The sequence below is a fragment of the Chelon labrosus genome (genome assembly GCF_963514085.1).
Source record: "Chelon labrosus genome assembly, chromosome: 4".
Taxonomy (NCBI): Eukaryota; Metazoa; Chordata; class Actinopteri; order Mugiliformes; family Mugilidae; genus Chelon; species Chelon labrosus.
Window position 1 is genome coordinate 9,892,697 of NC_140340.1, and position 20,061 is coordinate 9,912,757.

The window sequence follows — 20,061 nt, forward strand, 5'->3', positions numbered from 1 at the left end:
TGATATTTATTGTTATTTATTACCTGTACTACCTCTGTAATAATATGTGAATACATAATTCCTATTTACATTTGCAGTTTATTCACTTTACTCATACAGGCATGTTTACATCGTTCATGGATGGTTTGGAACGTTTCAGACTTTTATGCCATTGTTTTTGGTGTATATTGTTTATTGTTCTGTTTTTTAATTCCTTAAAAATGTCTTGTTCTTGCACGTCATGCTGCTCACATGTGGCTTAAATTGCCTGCCGGGGACAAATGATATTTTCTGAATCTGAATCTGAATCTTCAAACTGGCAGCAAACTAAATATATGTGTAATATATAATTAAAATGAGTGATTAGTTGAAACTCCGATAATATGTGAAGACTCTGTGAATGGATCACAGAAGTAATGATGACATAGAGGAACAAAACAGAAGCTCTTTTTTAAAAAAAACAACAACCCTATAAATGGTTTATTTATTATGAAATATTAAAACAATAAGAAATGTTGATAAAACAGTTAAATTATACATACACTTTTAAGATACAGCGTAGAAATGTCAACAGAATGTATTGAGTTGTGTATTGTGTAACAAGGACGTACAGGTGATTCACAGGAGGTAAATGTGATTTGGTTATGTTGGTAAAAACATATAAAACAGCGTTCCAACGGGCTATGAAGTTCTTATTGCGGCAGCGTATTAAGGTTTCCCACCTCACAACATAACCGGGATTTGTTTTAGTCCCTCTACAAGTCATCAACACTTGGGAGCCAAAATGTCTGTTGAGGAAAAACAGAAAATGAGCTTTATTGTATACATCAGTCCACAAATCAGCAGGTTAATGAGCGACTGTGATAGGATCACTTCTCACCATGTTAGTGCAGGCGCTAGCAAACGTCATGTATTTGGGGTTAAACTGCAGAGTGTTGATGGGTCCTGGATGTTTACCATCCAGCACGGCCACCTTCATCCCGCTCTCTGTGCTCCAAACGTGAACTCGTCCGTCCTCTGAACCTGCACAAGACAGATTTTAACACAGTCACAACTGAGATCCCATAGAAAGAGGCTTAAATGGAAAGCTGAGGAGTCTGAGCTCACCGATCATGACAAACTGTGAGTCGGGAGTGAAGCAGGCCTCCAGTGGTAGACCTTTACTGTTGTTGTAGCCCTTAAAATGATCAAACACAAGGACGATGTCAGCTTTATAAATGTACTTCTACTAATATGAAAACACGTAATTTCATCAGGTTTGTAGTAACGCGTCTCTTACAGAAAAAGTGTGCAGCGCGGACCCATTGAAGGCGTTCAGGACACGAATCATCCCTCCGTTTGTGCAGATGAGAATCTGTTTCCCATCGTTACTGAACTTGAGTCCAGTCCAGTCACAAGCACGATAAAACCTTGTCTCAAAGGAGGCAAACGGGCCCTTTAAAAATGGAATTTAATACGTCATTATATGTAATAATAACAGCTTTATGATGGACAGCTCATGCATATGAGCAAACACTTAAAGACAGTGAATTTCACCTTGTCAAAGGCACGTAGGTCGTACAGTTTAATTGCCTGTGATTCCACCCCTGCAGCAAATATTAGTCCATCAGGGTCAAAGGAACAAACAGGCTTCCCCAGTGGATTAGTCATACCCTGAAACACAAATCAATATTTCAGCCTTCTCACGTAATGACTGCTGTTTGTGACATACATTGTCATATAGGTGCATTTCCTGTATGTCCTTCCACTTAGTGTTTGCTTATAGTATAGTATTTTACAGTTTTGTGTTTGTCCAGTTTCATATACAGTGCGAGCTGATATGTGAGACTGTGGTTTCTGAAGCAGATCTTTAGCCCAGGACAGGATAAAAGCTTATTTAAAAAGTAGTTTGCCTGCAGTTTTCTAACACACACAGTACCTTGATTTGCAGTAATTTGAGTCCAGCTATAGCAGAAACTGTAATTATACATTTGTGTGCCTGCCCACATAGAGCAGAGGAAGTGTCATTTTCCAGTCAGCGCGCAGACTACTCACTTGACAGTTTGGAGAGCGCAGGTCCCAGATCCGTATCGTCTTATCCAACGATCCGGAGATAAACGTATCATCCACAGGTGACATGGAGAGAGCGATGACCCTGATACACAAACAAATTAACCATAAAAGAGTGAACCATCAGTTTAGATAAAGCAAAAATAATACAGAGTGAAACTTCACGATGCTTGTTAACATGCTAGTTACTGCAACAGGGTACATTTAAGCAAAGGAGATGTTTAGGAATGCTTTAACTATACATCTTTCTTTGCGTATCTGTGGGACACTGCATGTTTTAAGAGCACGGTAGCATAAAAAACATCTTGAACAAAAACAGTCTGTACAGTTATCAATGATAAGTATTCGCGTCCCTCAGAATTCACAAATTTTCTGCATAAAAATGACTCAAAAACATCAGCAGATTTTCACACAAGCACTGACAGTACACAAAGAGAATCCATTCAAACAAATGAAACAGAAATATTATACTTGTGGATTTATTTAAGAAAAGAAAATGAATAATTTTGTGGATGGCTGTGAGTTGTAAAAGTAAGCAAACTTGTTTTCAGTAGGTGGCGTGACCGCCTTTGCAGCATCAACAGCAACTAAACGTTTCCGGTAACTGCTGATCAGTCGTCTACAGCGGCTTGATTCTTCAGCTCTGAGATGTTGGTGGGTTTCCTCACATGAACTATATCTATCCATCCATCTATTTATTTATATATAGTATGAATTTTATGCAAAAATGTAGAAAATTCTGAGGGGTGCAAGTACTTTTAAGCGGCACAGTCTTTGTGGTTGTCTTTACTCACCTTTCAGTGTGACCTGGAAAATATCGGATGTACTTGTTGTCGGTGAGGGACAGATATCTGATGGTATCTGAAAAACACAAAACCACGTTGTAATATCCTAACTTTAATAATAAGTTGCATATTTTTGAATTGCCTGTGTTTGGTGGTGACGCTGGTGGTAAATCAATAAAAAAAGAAGTTGTTACCATCCAGTTTGTTGGAGCTGTACACCACCGTGTGTGCATCTCCATGTGTGTAGCGGATGAGGTCTACTCCATACTTCTTGCTGTACAGGGTCCTTTTAGGTCTGAGAGAAGACAGAGAATTAAAACCTGTTAATGATGGAACCACCTGAGAGCACAGGTAACAGGATGTAGGCTACTCTCATTCATTCACATGCACCACTTCTTCAAACAGGGTGAAAAAGTTAGTGTGATATTAGTGTTAATAACAGTGGACACCTACTTTCCCTCTCGGATGTCATATAACACAATGCAGTCGTCGTCGCTGCTTGATATCGCATGTTCACCATTTTGGCTGAAGTCCACACAGTTGACTTTCTGTGCATTTTCTCGGTAAGTTCTTGCAACCCTGAAACTCCGCAGCACGCTGTCTGTGATCTTCATAGCAGCGGATTTTTATTCAAACTATAACTTACTGTATAAAAACAAACAAACAAAAAATAAAAATGTGGACATCAACATCAGCTCTGTTCCTGATGTCATGGAGCTTGCAAAATCACAAATGTCTGGTCGAGTAGCGCATGGCTACTGAAGCTGAAGCACACTAAATTGTTGTATTTACATTAAAACGACAACAGAAAAACACACATTTCAGAACATGGACTGGTCTGCAAACACAAATGAATCGTGATGCATTCGGTTTGTTTCTCCGTATCGTCCAAGCGGGAGGTGTCTTCTAATAACCATTACGTTCCACACTTTTAAGTGACCGGACAGTGAAGGCGGACAAAACGAGCACACCTATTGTCAAGCAGGAAGATATGACGACGCAATACAGGAAGTTGGTTTTAGTGTGTTGTTTATAATATGTAATACGTTTTTTGTTGCTTTTGTTGCTTAGTATGTAAGCGCAGCTTCGGAATAATACAAAAATATAACTGGCTCAAAAAATATTGAAGCCAAAAGCCGCAATTAAATACTGTTTACTTTATACGCTTTTATTCTGAAAGGTATGGCCCGGAAGTTATTGAGCAGCATGTTTCCTGCAAAGTTCAGGGTTAAATTTCATGTGTGCTGTTTAGCTGCACGCCGTGCTACAATGAACAACTGTAGAAGGATAGCTTGTATGTGTGACCTGAACATCCTCTTCTCTCGGGTCAGACCACGGACAGACTGTCTCCGGACCCCGGCGGCAGCGCTGACCCTCAGCCGGAGTCAGGGCACCGCCGCCGGTCACTCTCCAAGCTCCGACACCGATGACAAGCCCCGACTGAGAGCGATCGATCTGGCCCGGAAAGTCCAGAGGGAGAAGGCGAAGACCCAGGCCACAGAGCCTCCCCTGTCCCCCCAGCAGAAGAGGCTGGTGGAGCTGAAACGGTTCAGCCAGCAGCTACAAAATGTTCACCCCAACGTGCTGGCCAAACACCTCCACAGGGGCGTGCGGTACCGGGACAAAGATGTAGTTGTCATCAACAAACCCTATGGTATCCCTGTCAGAGGTAAACCAACCAAGTGTTAATAAGATTAACAAAACTGTTCAGTTTAAAACAAACAAACAAAAAAATAATAATTGTCAAAGAAAATTACTTACAATTACTTATTAATTACTATAAAAAAATAAACGTTTTCAACTCTCAAATGTCATAACTTCCTGTTTCCCCCCTGTTGTGTTTCATATTATTTAAAATGCTCATTGCCCTGTTTATTTATTTCTTTTTTTACAGCTCAGAACTAAAAGATATTTAGTTTAAATCACCACAGAAAAGCAGTACACCCACATATTCAGTGTGACAATTTGTATTTGTGAAATAAATTCAATAGACGTGTAGTTATTGATCAATATTCTGACCAGTTCTGTCACAGTAAATCAACAACTGTTGTGTTTCAGATTAACTGGACATTTTTTTTTTTCTGACAGTTCTTACATTTTATAGACCAAAAGATTATTCTGCAGATTAATGGATAATGAAAACAAACCCGTATTTAATCGTTTCATCTGCCAACATACACAACCTGAGCCCTTTGAGCATTAGGAACACTGTGCTAATATCAGGTTTGTGGTTATTTGAGTTAGTAAAATCTTTCTGCCAAATGCTTATTGGATTTTCTTTCGTGGTGTTGATCCCAGATTTCAGCAGTTTCAGAAACACTGAACGCAACCTGTCTGACGCCACAGTCAAAGTCATTGATATCACATTTTACCCGTTCTGATGTGAATTAACGGAAACTCCACAAGAACGCCACAAATAAGAAGGTGTTGAGGAGTTCCTAATGAGGTGCTTGATAAGTGTCAGGTCTTAATCAACTAGACGCCTTGTGGCATTGCAGCGTCAGTGTTGAAGTTAGGCTCTATGACAACAAGTTTTTGGATGATGCCATGCTGAAGCTTATACGTCTACATTTGTCGTTGTTGTTGCCGTTTCTCAGATGAATCCGGCAGCACGTCCGTCTCCTCTGTGCTTCCTGCCCTCTCCAAATTGATGGATGGGATGACGATAAAGTCTGATTCTCTGCTGCTCCCCACTCTGGGTCTGGAGAAGGAGTCATCGGGAACTCTCCTGCTGGCCAGGAGTGAGGAAGTAGCGGAGCACATACTCACCCTGGATAGGAATAACCAAGTGCATAAGAAATACTGGTGAGATGATGGTGATAAACAACAGTGCTATTGTGTCCATATAGTCACAATATGTCTTTCACTTCTTCACTATTCTTCTCCAGGGTTGTGGCAATAGGTGTTCCTGTTCCATCTGAAGGAGTTATTGATATTCCCATCGTAGAGAGAGCGGTCACAGGTCCTCGGTCACACTACAAGGTATCTCTTCTTCTGTGGTTTTGATGGCGTAATAGTTAAACAGCCGAGAGAAATATAAAACAACTTTCTTTGCTGATGTTTACATTGAGTTGTTGAACGATGTTGGTTGTTTACCACTCTCCCGAGTATTCATATTGATGTACATCCTTTCCCTAGTCTGACAACGTGTACTTTAATTTCAGATGGCATTAAGTCCTAATTTTAAAATGAATGAAGCGGGGGACGGTCTAACCAAAGTCCGAACCAGTCGTCAAGCCCATCCTGCACTGACCAAGTACAGAGTCCTGGACAGCAGCAGCGGCTGCAGCCTTGTGGAGCTCCAGCCTCTCACAGGTAAGAAGGCACTTTTTGTGAACTGGTGACTGTAAAATTAACTCTGGGCACATTTTCTACCACTTTTTTCACAAACAAGGCTAAAATAAAGACAACTCGACTTGTTAAGAGTTTTCTTGAAGGGTGTTTCTCTGTTATTCAAGTGGTTTCCTCTAAATGATGGGTGGGGAGATGATTAGGTTTTTTTCACAGACCAAGGTGTGAACTGTAAGTGGCTGATAAATAATGTCTCAGTCCAGTATTCCAGTTTTACATAGATGAGATGACTCCTCTTACAAACCATCTGTCTTTACTGACTAAAGTTGTCCTCAAAAGAGTGTCCCTTGTCCTTTAGGCCTAGGTGGACTGCTAAGAGCTGGCTTTCTCGTGTTGAGTCATTTGTCCCTGAAAGGCTTGTTTTGTCTCACCAGTATTCAGGTTTATGCATTCCTCACTGCACTGAATTGTATAAACTATATTCCTTTTGTCTGGGTGTTTTGCTGGGCATGAAGTGTGCAGGACTATGGTGAGTTCCCTTTCAGCAATATAAGAGATGACAATGATATTTTCTTGTTATCTGAATCTCTGTCTGTTCTGGATTTCCTGTTAGAGCTTTTGACAAAAGCCCAGTTTATATATATCCACGTCTTCAAGAAAACTCAATAAGTCTGGTTGCTTTTGTCTTAGCTTCTTTTTATGGTTGTACAAAGACCTGGATGACTGAGTGTCTCTGTATCTTTCCTCTGTCCACAGGAGTGAAGCACCAGATGAGGGTTCACATGGCATATGCTCTGGCGTGCCCCATTCTTGGTGACCATAAATATTCCCACTGGAGCAAACTGGCTCCCCAGGTAAAACATGTTCACAACGACCCACAGAGAACAGGGTGACCTCAAAATAACCGGAAACTACATTGTGGCACGTAAAAAAAAGGTTTCTAATGCTGTGTGACAAACGCTGCATTCTGCCAGTCACTCTTGTTTTATCGTCACGTCAAACCTTGATACCAGCGCTGTGTTCGTGTTCATCTCTAGTCTAAAAATAATTCTTGCTCAATGACAGGGAAAAAATAAACTTAGGTCTACATCAAATCATTGACGCATCTACTGACATGAAAGCCTGCACCCAGTGATATTAACAATCCCACTGCTGTCCTGTATAGTTACATACATCTGCATGAAGAGCCCATCACCTCAGTCACTTTGTTAGCGGTCGATAGATCAGTGCTTACGCCTCTTATCTCATGGTTTATACTTCTGGAAGCTTAAAATGAGCACGAAGCTAGTGTCTGTGGTTGTTTGCTGTAACTGTACTGATATGTTAACTTTAACACAGCGGCCTACGTGACTCCTAGCAGCCTGAGCCAGTCTTGCACTTTTTACCTCCCTGACACATAACAATAAATTTAGATTTTGAGTTGTACTGTACACATTTAACGGTCTTAGTTTTTGCTTTATTGTCCCACTCTTCATCAACCTCCGCCATCGGCAGCCAAACCAATCCCTTTTTGAATCCGATAGCTCATATTTAAAATTAATTCATTCACAATTAGAGGTTCTCTGCCTGTTATGTTATTACACATATACAGATGGAACAAGCTCTGCATGTGTCTCGGTTTTGTCACCAACTGCGACTAAATGTCACATTTTGATTCCGCAGAAATTACCCGAGCGCGTGTTGGGAAAGCTTGGACTGGAACAGAGCAAGACCCGTCACCTTCCTCTTCACCTGCACGCACGGCAACTAATTCTGCCAGGAACCGGCGAAGGCGACCTTATCGTGTCCTGCCCGCTGCCTAAATACTTCACGCAAACACTGGGTCGACTGCATTTAATGTTTCCTGATGAAAAAGATGATAAATGACCATGTTCTTGGTCGGAACAATCTAGTCAGCATAGAGAAGTGATAACCATTTAAATTAAATGGGGAATTAAATGCTGGATTATTGCAGTGCTGATATGAAACATTATCAAGCACTGAAAGCTCTTTGTGAAGATGTTACCCAGCATGCGATTGTAGAAAGCTATACAAAGTTTTTTATAAATAAATGAAGCTGTATTAAGTCTGACTGTGTACATCATTTCATGGGGCATTATTAGAATAAGTAAGACCACAACTTACACAATGCTAATGACGTCTCTTGACATGAATCTTGATACAAGTACGTTGCCATCTGCATATACTTTTTAATAACCTACACACATACACGGAGGAATAAGTTGGCAAGAAGTCCTTGATGAGAGTTTTCAACTACTAGCTTTGACCTGAGAAAAAAAATATCTCCTCAATGACTACAATATAGCACTTGACCATGTGAATACGTTGAGGTTCAGCTCACTCAAGAGATCCACAGGCATAAATTATGAAGTCATTTTTTTTTTAAAAAACAGGCACAAGTTTTTCAGCTTTGAACATGTCAATACACGATCCAAAATGAAGTCGGAATACAAAAATTGTGGTCCCTGTAAATTGTCTTGTTTGGACTTTAATGTTTCATAGCGGGACCTCGACGAGAAACAAGACTTGGTTAAAGGTCGGTGAGGTTAAGAAGTGAAAGATTAAATATATATTTGTGTCACACTGACTTGTCTGTTACATGAAAATGTACCACCTCTCCTCAGCTGAGAGGAGTTTTTAAGCCAGCAGTGACGACGCTCGAACCTTTTTAACTTAAAGGTTCAAATGTTTCAGCGATTGCTTACAAAGATAGGCAGAGAAATAGTCCACCCCGTTAGAGGAAAACAAATCGTCAGAGAAAAACGGTGAGTGCAATCATGTTACTCTCACCAGAAGAAAAAGATTGTGTCAGATGTTGTTCCACTTTATTTGATGGCTATTGAGGTTTATAGATTCAGGATGGGTACTGCATAGTCAACAAATATGGAGAACAAGTTCCCATCAGTCCAGTCCGTCCTCTCGGTTTAGCTCATGTTTTCTGGACCAGAGCAGATGATCTCCTGAATCTCTCGGATCACGAGGATGCGAGCCAGTATGTGCTCCACTTGCTGACTCGTGAGGGGCTGAGACGAGTACCACATCGGGCTGTTTGGTGCAACGACAGGCTCCGGAGTCATGTAGTATGCGTCGTTACGTCCTTTGACACTCTGAGGGCTGGATCAGAAGCAGGGAGGTGAGGTTTTTGGTGTCGACGCTAACCGATAATCCAGTTTAGAAGTATTTTTGTGATCAAGTGCCACTCACCATTTGAAGAGGTAAAAGTCGTACAGTTTAATGGGACAACGAAGAGGATTCTCAGGATCCTCGATCTGCTCTTCGTACATATCATCGTTTCCTGAAAGAGGCATCACACAACATGTCAAACAACAGTAGTTTATGCTGTGCTTCATAGCAGAACGTTAGCTGGAATTGCGTCGAGCACCTTTTTGTCCAGCACTGTGGGAACCTTGTCCTTTGAGAAGGCGAATACTGGTTGCTTTGTCCTTGGCATTAGTGGGGTTCTTCCTTGAGTGTCTTAAGACCTTAGAGAAAGCTACTTTCATGTGCTGCTCAGGTGTTATCAGCCGGAAATACCTGTGACAAACATTTTACCACGCTGAGTATTTAAAATCCTTGCCTGTGTCATTAAAGAGAACAAATCCACTTCACACAGTGACTTACTTAGTGTTGTAATACATTAGCGTCGTGAGCAATGTGGATGGTGAATGTGCACCGAGCTGTTTGCACTCCCACAGCATCTCCTCCGTCACGTGACTTGGAATGATATAACCTGAGATGAAAGTATGCCATGAGTAATTCTTTCTATGAAACCGTTAAATAGAAGCGCAAATGTTAATTCTGCCTCACCTAACGGATGGATACTGGGTTTCCAGTCGTACAGTATTTTGTATAAACTCTCACAAAAACGTGTGTAATACGGATCGGAGAAAATATCATCCACACGTCCGTTTTCAGCGAGATACTGTAAAAAAATTAACGAAAACATTCATAAGTAATTTAAGATAAGTCTTTTTTTCATTTTCACATTGAGCATGGGATACTAACCTTCTGTATACACAAGAAAACATAGTACAGAACATCAGACGCAAACTGTTCTTCCTCCGATCCTCGTGCCTCTTGAGTCATCAAGGAAAGACCCAAGTTTAGTTCAGCCACAGCACTGGACACCAAGTCTTCTTGAAAACGCAGCGGCTGACGGCCTGAACATAGTCACAGGGAAGCAAAACATGGTTAAGTCTGTATTTTTACTATGAAGTGAATCTTCTTATTTATCAGTCTAACGCCAACATAACCAGCTAAGTAACCGTGTTAACTTACGTCCTATGGGTGCAAGCTTTGCCTTTTCCTGCTTGCTTAGTTCAACATTTTTTCGCTTCACCCAAAGGCGCCACACCTCCAGGCCCTCTTCTGGCTTTAGAGAGATAGGAACCAGAATCTCTGTAGGTGGTTGAGCATGAGCCTCCGTCTCTACTTGACCCTGTACAAAATCAAAGTAGAAACATCAAACTTTCTAGTGCTTTCTGGGACTGAAGGCAGCAAAACAAGTCATAAAGCTTTCTAAAACCATCACCTGGTAGAATTCATGCATTGTTCTTAGTATTTCATGACTATAAATATAGAAAGATTAATTGTTGAGGCATTCAACTTTCAAAAAACAAAAAACAAAGCATAGGCTCAGCTCAAGTCATATTGTTCTTGGTCAGATCATGTCTGTAAAGAGAAAGTCTTTTCTAACCTGCAGATGGAGCTGCTGTTCGTGTCCCTCTTCACCTTGGCTCTGCTGTTGATTTGGGTCCCATATGTGTACCGACTGTGTAGTGTTGTAAGTCCCTCCTACAGTCTGCACTGCCAAAGGGATGTGAATGTTCCCATTCATGAACTGGGCTGGGAACAGGGTCTGTACTATTTCCTCCTGTGTTGCAGCTGAGGCCAAGTGCATATCTGCAGACCTTGATGAGGGACTGGGGGACGCTTTGTCCTTGCCGTTGGTGGTGGTAACTTGCACTGTGCTATATGTCTCCTGCGGTATAGCAATGTGAGTAACACCCTGCTGCTGTGGAGTGGAGTACACAGGGATGGTCCAGGTCTCACCTGTTGGACCCGTGATTGTTCCTGTAGTGCTGTACAGCTGGGCACTGTCAACGGTGAGCAAATCTGGTCGTAGGGACACGTAACTCTGCTGCTGCCCTTGAGGGATGGCTAGAACTGTAGCTACCTGCTGTCCCTGTGGAACAGCATAGGACACTGCTAGAGGGACATCTACCTTGCGCTTCTTGGCTGGTTGGAGAACAGTTGCGACAGTGCCAGCCCTCTTCTCTGCGTCTCTGGGAGACTCCTGTTGATGGGAAGGAGACATGGCCTCTATGGTCTGGATCTGGATCTGTTGGCCACCTTGTAGCTGAATGTGTTGGCCAGCCTGAAGTTGAATTTGCTGACCCCCTGGCAGCTGAATATGCTGCGTTCCTTGTAACTGAATTTGTTGGCCACTTGACAAATGGATCTGCTGTCCCCCAGCTACAGCTGCCAGCAACTGCGCCTGAATCTGTGAAACACAGTTAGCTTGGTCACAAAACAGCCATAATGCATCACCCGGAGGCATATGATATGGGTGAAAATGAGGGAAACTGATATTGGACCTGCTGTTGCTGCTCCTCTGTGAGCTCTCCTGATTGGATAAACTGGGCTGTTGAGATTCCCTGTAGGTCCTGCTGAGAGGGGGAGGCCACCTGAAGGACCTGTCCGACTGTTTGGCCCTGCTGTTCCTGAATCTGAACCTGTCACAGAGGGGGGGGGGGGAGTGTGGAAAAACAAACAGTAATCATATCAAGGAATTTCTTATCTCGCTGCTCACTGGTACAGTGTGAAGCCCTATGTTTTTTATGTGGAACAAAAACCTAAAATTAGAAATGAAATGTGTTAAATCTCAAGATCAACAGTCTTTAGTCCTATTTAACATTTAACATCAGACAGTGACAGATTCATTTGAAGCAGTGAGAGATAAGAACATACATTAAAGAAATAGTGCATGTTGCAATCACCTAAAAACACTGATAAAAGACTTAGTCAAATATCGCAGAAACTCCTCTCAACAGCAAGTGGATCCAACAACAATGAGTTTAACTTCAACTTAGTGACTCACACACCACACACCTCTTTGTTTTCCTCATGACGATGAGTAATGAAAGCGTTCCTGGACCCTGACAGCCCCATCTGTCATGTGCAATTTAAACATACTAAGCAAAAAACCGATGCAGGTGTATAAACTAACCTGCACTTGAAGCTGCTGTTCAGACCCTTGATGCACAGTCATTTGGGGCGAAATCTCTGTCGAGGTCACCTGCACCTGCAACAAACACGTACACGCGTGAAGCAGAGCAGGCTGCACCACACCAAACCAAACACCAACAGCGACAACGCAATTCAAGAACAACCGCAGCGTCTCACCGGGCAGGCCAGCTCTAACAGCGATCCAGCCACCTCTGTGCTATCTGTGTAGACACAGTTGGCATCCTGCTGCTGGTACACCATGGCCGTAGTGGTGACTGCCCCTCCCTGCTGGCTGAACTCCTGCAGCACCTCGGGGCCCTTGGCAAGAGACTCCAGGAACTCCTTCATCCTGTGCTGAGGAATAGAACGGGCCTTCTGCCGCACATACTCATCATAAGAAACCACGCCGCTCTCCTGCTCATTCATCCTCTCTGGACCTGGAGTGATGATGATGATGATGATGATGATATTTCCTTTAAATTAACAGAATTAAATCACAGTTTACATTTACTGTAAGCAAACAAGTACATTAAAGACTATTCTAATGAACTTTTAAACATACATATATTAGTATAAGCGCATAACAATAATAATAATAACAAATAATGTACTTTAAAGTATGAGACGTTAGAAGGATAAGGTTTGTTTGCATGATAAAGTGCATTGTGGGTTGGAGCTAAAGCAGCGAATCAAGTTTATTTATCAACTTAAACCATTACAGTTTAGTTCTACGCCAAGTCTAAATGTATAAAACAAATAAGGTTAAATGTTTATGGAGCCACGGCCCAGGACACAAACACTGTTTCCCTCACTTTACGAATAAACTATGTATCAGGAGTGGCTACGTTACAACTAGTTGTTAGCATGCTAGCTGTCCACTGTTAGCAAGGCGATGTTTTGTCACAGCGCTGACTCTATTATCGAGTACCAATTCAATATGTGCTGTAAATTATACAAATAAGCAAGTTGGTTTGTTTTGTGTGATAAATTATATATAAAAAAAAATATCAAAGCAACACTCCATTCATTGCAATAACCCAACGCTAGCTAAACATTGTGCTAATGCTCGCTAGCTAGCTAGCTAGCCAGCTAGCTCGACGGCTCCGGATCCTGTCATGCTACCTTAAATAAAACGAAATCCTCTCCTTTCCGCCAAGGCACGGTGTTTAAAACTAAAAAGCCGATAAACGTCTCTCAGCTGCCACCAGCATGCCGTTCACCTCGCCACACAGCGCGGGTAGCGAACAATGCTCAGGTTGGACTGCGGTGAAATGTTAACAGCGGCGGCGAGCAGGCGAAGTCTCTGACGTCTGCTTATTTTCAGGGCGAGCTCCGGGCTGCTCCGTCGATGTGATGAAACAAGTTTACCACCTCCAGGGAAGCGAGGCACGGGACTTATTTATCCTGGCTGACACCACGCAGTGATTCCCCCATCTATACCGAGCACAAGTACACGCTAACTACTCCGCTGTGTTTACCTAGTGAGATATAAAAAAATGACGGAAGTAAAGGCCCCGATAACAACGCGACTCCTCTCCAGGTTGCTCTGTCAGGTAGCGGCCTGATAACAAGAGACCCATCCTGGGATCAACAGCAGCAAGATGATGTGGCTGCTCTCTAAAAACTGTTATATTAAAATTAAAAACCTGGCAATTAATATGTAGCTAAAGGTATAATATGGCAGTGATTTCAACAGTGTCTGTTCAAATCTATCAGAACAAGATCTCTCAGATCAATATTGGGCAACTTGCAAACTTGCCTATGTAATGTATGTAATGTACCTATTTTTTATTTTTTATTATCTTTTTCTTTTTACACTGAAATATTAATAAGTGTAAAACAATAAGTCAGTGTATGCACTCACATATACAAAATTACCCACTGATGTGAAAATGTTTTTTGCTGAATTTTGTGATTTGTTCACCTGTGTTGTTTCCGTTAGTCAAAACATGATACTGACAGCACAAGATATAAAGATAATAAACTTAATTTTCCGGTCAGACTTCATTATATGCAACTAAATCCCCAAAAAGGCTTGAATCTAAACCAGAGACGTCTGAAAAACTGAGATGAACAATTTAAAATTAGACACACACACATAATGGGAACTGACCCAGTGGTGAAATGCTTTCCAGGAGGTGTCTGGTGACGCCTGGTAAACATTTGAATGCATGTACCTTTAACAAAAATCTAACTTGCACAGTCTGCCTTAAAGAGCCAGGCATGTGCAGCTGAGGGCCTCCCCCTGCTCTCTCCACAACAAACTGCCTCTCGCCCTTCTTAAGGTGGACCAAGACAGATGTACTGCGTGCATAGGCTGTGTCCTCTACACGCTGGAGAGGAGAGAGTTAATTCCCACAGTCACTGCACACTGTTAATTCTGCAAGAACTCTCTGGTCAAAGTGATGATGGTACTTATGCAGTGTGTGTGTGTTTAAAATCTTTAATAAATGTGTTTACATGATGGTAATAGAAAAGACAAGATTCATCTTATTGGTGACTAGCAGTTATTTTAATCGATCGTGCAGTATGCTTGACATCCGCTGTCTTGTCAATAGTGTCAAGTTTGGAATAAGTTCATGCATACTGTCTAAAATGATGAGCTAGGAAGCTGGCATGAAACAAGTTGCTCGTGCTCGTGTTTGGCCGGCTTCACATTTTCTCTTCATGTGACTTCGTGCCATTCTAAGAATCTTAATGTAATCCTTTGGAGAAGGGATTTACCTTTAAACAACTGTTGTAGAGAGAGGCTGGTGAGGCATGTGGGCTTTTATTGATCATCAGTGACTTGCAAAATAATTTTCTTCTTTTAAAATGTTCATTTGTGAAGACAATAATCAGGATGTTATTTATTTGAACCCGTTTTTTTAGGGTAAGAGATGGAGCGTTGTATTTAGTCTCCTGCTCTTTCTTTCTGCAGGTGAGATTGTGATGGGATGATGCCAAGTCAGCAGCCGGTGCAGTAATAGGAATAAGACGTCACCTCGCTGTGATGTTCTTTTGCATGTTAAACACTCTTGTGTTGCAGCCTGAGATGGAGAGCAACCCTTGAAGCGCTAAAAGGAAGCAGAGCAGAAGCAATCACAGGTACCCCTGATCTATTATACGATGTTGTTGAACATTTAAAATTCTTAGTTTACAGTATAAAACATAGTTTTGACAGTTTAATTAACATGAGCTGTATCCTACTGATAGTTTTGTGAAGCTTGTCTCAAAATAATTTTGATTACGTAGCATTTCTAACCGCTGTGGTTTTGAGCAGTGCTAAAAGTGTTCAAATGTATCTTTAAACTCACCTGACGTTGCATTTGAGAAATCAGGTTGCACATTTATTTCTCTTTTATTTCTTTTTTTTTTATTGTGTTTTTTCTTTTCTTTACGTATAATGTGATGTTAACATATCCCTGAAGTGGCAGCTTGACATTTGTGACCCAAAAGGCACAGACAGGTCAGACTGTGAACTTCCACGTTTTCGCCAACAAGCATTGTATTTTTGCTGAGACAAGCCATCCACAGATGTTGTGGAGCGCACGGCACTCCCTGGATTACTCTGGGGAATTATTGTTCTTATAGGATTTGAACGCAAGATCAATTATCTGGGAATCTGTGTGGCTCTTAACCTCAACCTAACCTCTCTTTCTACTGGCAACATTTTCACAGTTATAAAACAGGGCACTGTATAAATACTGTATCCTGTTGATGTTAAAGCTTCACAGCGCAATCATTCTTACCGGCCGTGCTAGAGATCACGAGAGCTCTTCCTGTTTAACTGACAGATAACTAAATGCACAGTGTTCCAGCATTGGTGCGAATATAACATCAGATTTGTCACGTCTGATTATGTTCTAACCATATTTAGTCCAACATTTCTTATCTGCGTTTCCTATCAGTGTTTCCTGTAGCGCTGCAGTGCAAAGATAGTAATGAAAAAACGAGTGAACTTGTGGCTTTCGTGTTAGATTACAGATACATTTTGAAGCACAGAATGAGGACTGTTAAATGGAAAGGGCACTAGGAAGAGAAATTTGAATGGCTGATATGAGCATGACTAAGCAGTAGCAAAGTAAAAACTATTTCAATGTGGACAAGTGATTACTAGTTTAAGTTAGGGATGAATATTTGTGAATCTGTCCTTTAATACCAACCACTAAGTTGTTGCAAAATGTGAACTCTCCCCCTCTCTCTTCTCTACAGATCTTTGGATTTTATTGTCCATAATGGCGCGTTCATCTTTGCTCTACATTACACTAACTCTGTCTCTGTCTGCATTTGGAAACCTTCTTCAAACTTCACATTCCTTGGAGAACTCTGATTCGGTCCAAATAACTCAAAGTGCAGCCGGAAACACCCGTGATCTGGACAGCTTATTCAGCCAAGTGATCTTTCAGTCAGAGAGCTCTGTTGAGGGCAGTGGACGCGGCACTGGCGGTACAGCGTCACGCCAACTCATCGATCAACTCACTCCAAAGGAGCCTCAGCGAGGGGGCAATGAAAACCAGTCTGCGTCTGGAATCCCATTAACTACAAGATGGGCACTTACTCCACAGCACTCAGGGACTCCTGACCAAGAAGCTATCGAAGCCAGTGCTTCAATTACAGGATACGCTCACTCCATTTTAGGCAGAATCTCAGAAGAAGCTTTCTTGGAAGGCAGCCACATAACAACTGAGGAACGCTTAAAACAGAGTCACACATCCAGTGTGAAATATGACTTTCCCACTGGTAAGTAAACTCAACATATTTGACTTAAGTAAAACGTAGAGCATGTTTAATTTAGTCTCTGATACACTGTTAATATTCAAATAATAATAATGTGAAACATATTTCCAAATTAATGAAATGTTTTTAGAAAGTTAATACTTTTAGTACGAGTTATTGGATTAAGTGTTTCTGGTTCCAAGTCCAAAATGACACATTAAAATAGACTCACATCTTGCTGCCTTGTTAGTCACTTTTATGCAGCTGAATGAATGTATGTGGCTTGTTAATCAAGAAAAAAAAGCTGAAACAAGCTGCAACTGGACTCGTAAAGTTCCTTGAAGACAGTTTTTAAGAGTCTCAACAAGTCCACTTGCCCTTCATTCATGCCCAGCATTCACAGACATATGTGGCTTGTTGATTATTAGATTAGAGCACAGGGCTTATGGTAATGTTTAATCAAATACAGATAAAATTCATTATTAATTTCTCCTGCATTAAGAACGAACCCATGTCTTTCTCTTTCAGGCTGGGACAGGCCTAAACTCCCTAACCAAACCAATGTGTTTCCATCCACGACGAATCACAGCCTGTCAGGACCTAGAGTTCCCTGTGGGCTCGGCGTTAGACCGTGTGTTGTTTTTAAAAACTTTAACGGCACCAGTCTGCTCTGGGAAGACATGAGGCGCACGCTGGCGTTCGCCTGGGAGCTGCATGTTTTTGGATCCGCAAGCCTCTTCACACTGATGGCCGGCCTGGCAGTTTTGGGAACGGCTGGAGCGTGCACTCTTCCTAACCCCCTCTGTGGCGCCCTGACCCTGGCAAATAGCCTCCTAATTCTGGCTGGTTCTTTGAGATCCTTCCTCCTTCTGCTTGATCCTTATGGTACCTGTCAGGTCTTGTCTCATGCCACTCTGGCAGCACTGCATAACGTTCCTCTGGTGCTTTTTCTGTGGGCACAGGTTGTCCTCGCTCTGATCACACTCCGAGGACTACAATTATCACTGTTCCCATTAAAAGTGCAGCGCCCATGGGTGGTTGGAGGCCTTGCTATATCTCATTGCACTGCATTACTTGTAGCGGACTTATACTCTTCAGCTTTATCCCCTGCCCTCCCTCTTTTGCTACAGACCCTCTCCCTGTGCTGGGGCCTCCCGTTCTGCTTGGGAATCCTCACTACGTCCCTTTCCCATCTACATCCCTTCCTCGAGTCCTCTGTACCACAGTGGGCTCCTTCACAGGGGGCTGAGAGGCGTGGAAAGCGAGTCACTGCAGTGTGTGCCTTTTTTGGGGTGCTGTGCTGTGGACTTCAGACGTATAGTCTCTTCTGGCTTTATGGGCTGCTGGGGAACTGGAGGCGCTTTGGCTGGGGCTGGTGGCTCAGTCAGTTTTGGGCCAGAATCCTTGAGGTAGCTTGGGGATTCTCTTTGCTTGTCCTGGGATCTTGGCTCTTCTGGGCAACACCAAGGGGTAATGGTGAAGCGTCCAGAAGGGTGGAGGAGAAGAACTTGTGGGATAGGCTCTTAGCCAGTGTACGGAAAGGCCCATTGAGAAAATCTGAGAGAACCTGGGAAGACCTAATGCCAAATAACTGGACAAAGCATAACCTGACCAGAGCAGGTATCAGCAACAATGTAATGTGCCCATATGATGATCAGCCATCTACCATTATACAAGAATACAGCAACGATCCTGTTAGCTGTAGCAGCTCTGACTCCCAGGCTGCATTACTGTGGCAAAAAGTAGGCGAACGTGAGTGTGTTCTTTCAGTTATAGAATTCGACATGAGGCCTCCATCTCCGATCAACCTCAGGCGCAGCATTGACAATGCCCTTCATCATGGACAGCTTGTAGCAGGAGGTCTGTTCACACCTCCACCTCCCTCTTGGATTCACACAATCGGTAAAGACACCAATGACGGAGACGGCGGTCCAACAGCATTTTCTCCATCTTATGTCAGCTATGGGTGGATGCTGGATACAGAATCTATTTCCGCATCTTTAGACCATTTCCAGACCAAAGAGGCAGTGCAGTCACCCACTGCTACAGCTGATTATAATGGTAGCAGAGGGTCTCCAGCTACTGCAAATCGGGGAGAAGAATTCTCAACAGTGATCTGTCAGCATGACTGGTCTGATGACGACATCACAGACCTCTAGGCTGTCTCACTTTTGGGAGCTTGCAACGTCCTACTCCAAATCAAATGACACTGTTTGCTTCGATTGTAAGGCTCCTGCAGGAATTCGTCTGAGTGAAACCGTTTCACCGGTGCAGGTCTCAATATTTCAAATTTTCAGCACAACAGCTCACGAAGTAGTCCGTATTTCGCAAATATCCTCACTGATATAACATGTTTTGTAGAAGAGTCTTCAGCTGTATTTTCATCTTTATGTGTTTTGACACAAGTGAAGTGCATGACAGGAATAAGTTGCAAATGACAACACTTCTTAGAGGATAATATGGGCATTTCATGATAATATTTGAAAAATGTTTGTTTCTTTATAGCGCTGCTGTTTGTGGACAGACTTCACCAGAGCTTTCAATCAATTTTAAATTGAAACCAGGTAGATAGTGTACTCTTTCACTTGTAAATAAAGCAACTACGTATATGTGAATTGTCATTGATGAAGTGCACACACAAAAAATAAATGTGAATTAATGAATGAAATATGTAGTTCATTTTGTGTGACGCTAACTTTTACATTGTTTTAATGATGTTTAATTGCGTTCATATCAAAAACACTTGTATTTCTTTCTTTTTTTTTAAAAAAAAACAAAGAAAAACCAAACAACTGTTTTTAAATAAATTGACTTCAGAAAGTTTCTATACAGTTGTGATTCTTTCTTTTCAGACTGCCTGTTGAAAAATGACTTGAGTCAAAAATACCTTATTTATTTATTTATTTATTTATTTGATAAATGCACATTAACAAATGTCTATTCAGACAGCAATAGACGTGAATATGATGGATTATAGCAGCAACGCTAATTTGCAGTCCCTAGGCAGGTAACACAAAAACATGATAAGACA

At 41.9% G+C, this 20,061-nt stretch overlaps 4 protein-coding genes across 5 annotated transcripts; 2 read left to right on the forward strand and 2 right to left on the reverse strand.

Annotated features, from left to right (window-relative positions):
- Positions 1-488: 488 nt before the first annotated feature.
- Positions 489-3,689, reverse strand: LOC311486361 (WD repeat-containing protein 82-like). The gene is made up of 9 exons (XM_084542173.1): positions 3,267-3,689; positions 3,008-3,108; positions 2,823-2,889; positions 2,014-2,113; positions 1,516-1,632; positions 1,259-1,414; positions 1,087-1,156; positions 860-1,002; positions 489-767 (listed from the first exon to the last, which is right to left on the reverse strand). The coding sequence occupies exons 1-9, from the start codon at positions 3,425-3,427 to the stop codon at positions 735-737; spliced, it is 948 nt and encodes a 315-aa protein (XP_084398299.1). The 5' UTR covers positions 3,428-3,689; the 3' UTR covers positions 489-734.
- A 340-nt stretch (positions 3,690-4,029) lies between these two features.
- Positions 4,030-8,762, forward strand: rpusd4 (RNA pseudouridine synthase D4). The gene is made up of 6 exons (XM_084543434.1): positions 4,030-4,482; positions 5,411-5,618; positions 5,702-5,795; positions 5,978-6,128; positions 6,861-6,958; positions 7,767-8,762. The coding sequence occupies exons 1-6, from the start codon at positions 4,083-4,085 to the stop codon at positions 7,968-7,970; spliced, it is 1,155 nt and encodes a 384-aa protein (XP_084399560.1). The 5' UTR covers positions 4,030-4,082; the 3' UTR covers positions 7,971-8,762.
- Positions 8,763-8,907: 145 nt separating this feature from the next.
- qrich1 (glutamine-rich 1) lies at positions 8,908-13,749 on the reverse strand. 2 transcript variants are annotated; one of them, XM_084543430.1, is made up of 12 exons: positions 13,455-13,749; positions 12,510-12,805; positions 12,334-12,402; positions 11,702-11,839; positions 10,801-11,607; positions 10,383-10,542; positions 10,110-10,264; positions 9,912-10,026; positions 9,726-9,834; positions 9,487-9,638; positions 9,309-9,399; positions 8,908-9,218 (listed from the first exon to the last, which is right to left on the reverse strand). In XM_084543430.1, exons 2-12 carry the CDS (start codon positions 12,756-12,758, stop codon positions 9,029-9,031), a joined length of 2,235 nt encoding a protein of 744 aa, XP_084399556.1. In that variant the 5' UTR covers positions 12,759-12,805; positions 13,455-13,749; the 3' UTR covers positions 8,908-9,028. The 2 variants fall into 2 exon arrangements, with proteins under 2 accessions (XP_084399556.1, XP_084399555.1); XM_084543429.1 differs by having other exon boundaries at positions 12,334-12,408.
- Positions 13,750-16,549: 2,800 nt separating this feature from the next.
- LOC311486893 (proline-rich transmembrane protein 3) lies at positions 16,550-19,854 on the forward strand (the record flags this gene model as incomplete). Its single annotated transcript, XM_084542910.1, has 3 exons — positions 16,550-17,054; positions 17,559-17,992; positions 18,161-19,854. 3 exons carry the CDS (start codon positions 16,550-16,552, stop codon positions 19,187-19,189), a joined length of 1,968 nt encoding a protein of 655 aa, XP_084399036.1. The 3' UTR covers positions 19,190-19,854.
- Between the last annotated feature and the right edge of the window lie 207 nt (positions 19,855-20,061).

Excerpts from the sequence above, each read along its gene's own strand:
- LOC311486361 (XM_084542173.1), bottom strand. The coding sequence starts at position 3,427 with ATGAAGATCACAGACAGCGTGCTGCGGAGTTTCAGGGTTGCAAGAACT. Across the intron at positions 3,109-3,266 it reads TATGACATCCGAGAGGGAAA|ACCTAAAAGGACCCTGTACA; the intron begins GTAGGTGTCCAC and ends GTCTTCTCTCAG. Across the intron at positions 1,633-2,013 it reads TGCGCTCTCCAAACTGTCAA|GGTATGACTAATCCACTGGG; the intron begins GTGAGTAGTCTG and ends TTTGTGTTTCAG.
- rpusd4 (XM_084543434.1), top strand. The coding sequence starts at position 4,083 with ATGAACAACTGTAGAAGGATAGCTTGTATGTGTGACCTGAACATCCTC. Across the intron at positions 6,129-6,860 it reads GGAGCTCCAGCCTCTCACAG|GAGTGAAGCACCAGATGAGG; the intron begins GTAAGAAGGCAC and ends CTCTGTCCACAG. Across the intron at positions 6,959-7,766 it reads GGAGCAAACTGGCTCCCCAG|AAATTACCCGAGCGCGTGTT; the intron begins GTAAAACATGTT and ends TTGATTCCGCAG.
- qrich1 (XM_084543429.1), bottom strand. The coding sequence starts at position 12,758 with ATGAATGAGCAGGAGAGCGGCGTGGTTTCTTATGATGAGTATGTGCGG. Across the intron at positions 10,543-10,800 it reads AACAGCAGCTCCATCTGCAG|GGTCAAGTAGAGACGGAGGC; the intron begins GTTAGAAAAGAC and ends GATTTTGTACAG. Across the intron at positions 10,027-10,109 it reads TTTTCTTGTGTATACAGAAG|TATCTCGCTGAAAACGGACG; the intron begins GTTAGTATCCCA and ends ATTTTTTTACAG.